Source organism: Chenopodium album, chromosome 1, assembly GCF_948465745.1.
Source record: "Chenopodium album chromosome 1, dcCheAlbu1.1, whole genome shotgun sequence".
NCBI lineage: Eukaryota > Viridiplantae > Streptophyta > Magnoliopsida > Caryophyllales > Amaranthaceae > Chenopodium > Chenopodium album.
Genome location: NC_137834.1, coordinates 49,418,338 through 49,422,253, shown reverse-complemented (window position 1 = coordinate 49,422,253; position 3,916 = coordinate 49,418,338). Strand labels below are relative to the sequence as shown.

General features: G+C 33.1%; 1 protein-coding gene across 1 annotated transcript; it reads left to right on the top strand.

Annotated features, from left to right (window-relative positions):
- Positions 1 to 1,413: 1,413 nt before the first annotated feature.
- Positions 1,414 to 3,251, top strand: LOC145632374 (protein FAR1-RELATED SEQUENCE 5-like). Its single transcript, XM_081684743.1, has 4 exons — positions 1,414 to 2,190; positions 2,307 to 2,375; positions 2,486 to 2,681; positions 2,788 to 3,251. The coding sequence occupies exons 1-4, from the start codon at positions 1,414 to 1,416 to the stop codon at positions 3,249 to 3,251; spliced, it is 1,506 nt and encodes a 501-aa protein (XP_081540869.1).
- Positions 3,252 to 3,916: the final 665 nt, after the last annotated feature.

The following is a 3,916-nucleotide window of genomic DNA, read 5'->3' as shown; positions in this document are numbered from 1 at the left end:
AAATCAAGATTCGAGAGATGCGATTTAATACCGATAGATTAATTATGTGATTATAATACGTAGCGAAAGCCCTTTATAATTTGGTTAATTTATGCATTGATAATTGATTGTTATGTTTTATCCCGAAGTATTAATTATTGGTGAATCTATGATCCTAGGTCTTTTATTATTGCTTATTCCCTTAGTTTGATTATTATTGTCATAGTATAATTCTTACAATTCTTCCTTGTTTCTTGATAATTTAGATTATAATAAATTATTAGGAATAAAAGAACATTGTTTCCCTGTGGTTCGACCCTTCTTCCCTATCTACATAGTTAGTGGATTTAGGTATTATTTTTGATTAGGTGATTACGACTTTATCCCGTCAAGGGTCTAGTTGCACAGGCCCTAGCCGACCCTGGAACCAAGTCATATAATAGGAACTAGGAACTCATCCTGACCGTTGATCACTCTCAATCCATCGGCTGATGCTTCACCTGCCTTTTTCATTTCATTAAGGGTATTTTTGTAATTTTGTTCACTGAATGACTTCCGTTCTTTTCAGTTGCCACGTCATTTTCTTTCTCTCTTCGCTTCTGCACTTTCTCTCTCTACCTTCAAATTCTCTAGAAGCCTTTTTGCGATTCTTCGATCTGGCATGGGTTCTTTGATTTTGCTATTTTATCTGTTTAATTCTTGGATTGTTATCTTCAGTTACTTTGTTTTTTCCATTCATTGAGTTAATTTTCTTGTGTTTTTTTATTATATTTCTATTTTTGTTGTTTATTTTGATTTCATTGTTTATGTGATTATGAGTTTTTTCAATTTAAGGTTTTGTAGTGTAATTTTTATTAGTTTTTACTTATTAATTATTCTCTGATTTATTCTATACAATTTAGTGTTTGATTTAGTCCTTTATTTTTGCGATTTAGCTTTTTATTTTGAATTTAGGGTTTTACACTTACTTAATTAATGGTATTTGTTTTGTATACAGTTGTTATATGGTTGGCTGCTCTTAATCGAGTAGTAAAACTTGTTGTTGTTTTAAATTTAGTTTTTGCATTCAGTCATTAACTTTTCATTATTAGTTTTACTTAATCCTTATAACTTCATGTTTTTTAGTTTCTTTAAGTTTTTCAAATTTTTTTATTTTATTTTATGCTCTGAGTCATTTACTTTTTAGTATATCTCTAATAGTTTTTATTAGTATATTTTTTAAATTTTGTTTACTTTTAGTTATAGTTTATTTACTTTTTGTTATAGTTTATTTAATTTTTCCTTTGATTGATTTACTTTTTAGGAACATGACTTAAAGTGTAAAGCATTGTTCTGCTGCTGTTACTAATGAAGATAAGAATGTAAGAATTTTCAAAACACCCACTCAGCCTGTGCTTCCTAAGATATTATAATTCTGGAGGTGATAAAGAGTATATGTCTGGTTGTTCTTTGGAAAACATACCTTTTGTTGGAATGACATTTGATACTCTTCAAGATGGTATTGTCTTTTATTACAAATATGCAAATGAGTGTCGATTTAAAGTCCGTTCTAGTACTACTAACGTACAAAAGAATAAGGATGCTCCTACTAGTAAAGGAGTTACTATAATTAAATATTTATTATGTAGCAAAGACAGGTATGTGACAAATAACAAAAAAGCTGGTAATCAAGTTGAAGGTGCATGTTTAAAGAGAAAGACTGTGAAGAGATTTGGATGCCCTGCTAAGATAAAATTTAGGCTTTGTACTGGTGGGAAGTATATGGTTTATTGTTTTTATGAGTCTCATTCTCACCCTTTTTCTACACATATTACTAGGCAGGTTACTAAACATGAAGTTGGTTTAAATTTTTCTCATAAGAAGTTTATTTTTTACAACTCAAAGTTGAATATAGGGGTTGTTATGTCTTATAGGATCATGAAAGAACTTCGTGGTGGGTTTCAAAATGTGAGGGGCAGTAAAAATGATTTTAAAAATTTTTCTAGGGACTTGAAAGTTTATATCTCTGATGCTGATGGTGCAATGTTTATTCAAAACCTTGAACAAAAAGTGAAAACCAGTAAAGGGGGTTATTATTTTGATTACCGTGTTGATGAAAGAAGGCACTTGACTCGTGTTTTTTGGGCTGATGTTATTGGTAGAAGAGATTATCAATTGTTTGGGGATTCTCTATCTTTTGATTCTACTTATGATATAAATAAATATTCACTGGTTTTTTGTCCTTTTACCGGAGTTGATAATCATAAGAATGTGTTACATTTTGTGTTGCTTTATTATATAAAGAAGATATAAAATCTTTTGTGTGGCTATTTCAAACTTTTTTTAAGTGTATGGGAAGAGAACCCTCTTGTATAATCATTGATCAAGATCCTGCAATGGGTATTGCCATACAAAAGGTTTTTACCAATTAAGACTAAACACAGGTTATGTATGTCGTGGTACATAATGAGGAAGGTACCTGAAAAGCTTGGAACTCGGTTTTGTAATGAGTGACTTCTTGAAAAAGCTAAGTGCAGTAGTTTGGGATAGAGAAATTGATCCCCATGTATTTGTTGATGGCTGGAACAGTGTTATGAAGGAATTTTGTCTTGTTACTCATGATTGGTTTGCATACATGTTCAAGATTAAACATCTTTGGATCCCTGCATATTTTAGGGACTTATTTATGGGTGGCTTACTGCATTCTACTTCTAAGTCTAAAGGTGAAAATAGTTTCTTTTGTAATTTTACAAACCCCCATGTGACCTGTGTTGAATTCTTTTTTTTGTTATGAAACTGCTCTTGATGCTCAAAGACATGAACATGAAGAATTGAACAGGCTTAATAAATCTGAGCCTCAATTGGTTACTCATTTACATTTGGAAAAGCACGCTGTTGTTGTTTATACTCGTGCCATATTTTATGATTTTCAAGAAGAATGCCAGGGAGCCTGTTTCTCGTGTGGTGTTGAAAGTTGTAGTTCTCTGTATGGAGATGATGTGGTGTTTTCTGTTATTGTTGATCATGAGAAAAGGAAAAATTTTGATGTAAATTTTGACTTGGCTACATATGAGTCAAGTTGTACCTGTAAAATGCTTGAGAGTCAAGGCATCTTATGTAGACACATTTTATTCATTATGAAAGGCAAGTGTATACGTGATGAAATTCCCGATCCTTATATCTTGAATCGTTGGAGAAAAAATGTGCTTAAGAGAGCTTCAGCCTTAAATGATGTTGTGGATGATGCTTCTAAGTATGATAAGAAGAAGCAATTGGTGAGTGATGTATGGTAAAAGATCTTTAGTTGTGTGAGTATATCTGACCAATCTGAGGATGATTTATCTAAGCTTATTAGGACATTATTGTTGGGGTTTGGTGAGTTCGACTCACCGCGGAAACAAACCCAAAAACAACACCGCACTCGCAATAAATAAAACCATAAACATAATTAAATTAAACACAAGATTAAGGTAAAATGATTACCTTTTGGAGCGTGCTTTGCCCGACCAAATGGGATCTTACTTGAAAGCTTAGCCCCGAAAACACGAGAGCCTCCAACGGAAATCCACCCACAAGAACGACTACCGACTTTTAGGTCCGTTGCCTTGAGGTTAGCGAGGCCCAACCAAAACCCGAGTATTATATGAGTTTAAGGGTTTTTGCAAAGGCAATGCTCTATTGAACTCCTACTCAAGCAAAGAATTCTCAAGCCATGCTTTGGCTATTTATAAGGAAGTATAGCTTGTGAATTCCACTCATCTTTCAATGTGGGACTTTTTCACAAAAAGACCCCACATGGAAAGATTGATGAATTTAACCCTTAGTTAAATAAACCAAGGAACAAGTAACAAGTGTCACATGGTTAGGTGAGGACCACTTTCCTACTTGGTCCCCAAGGCATTTCACATGCATTGTGAACTAACCATGTGTCACCCTACCATGAGCCCCAAGTTGGGTT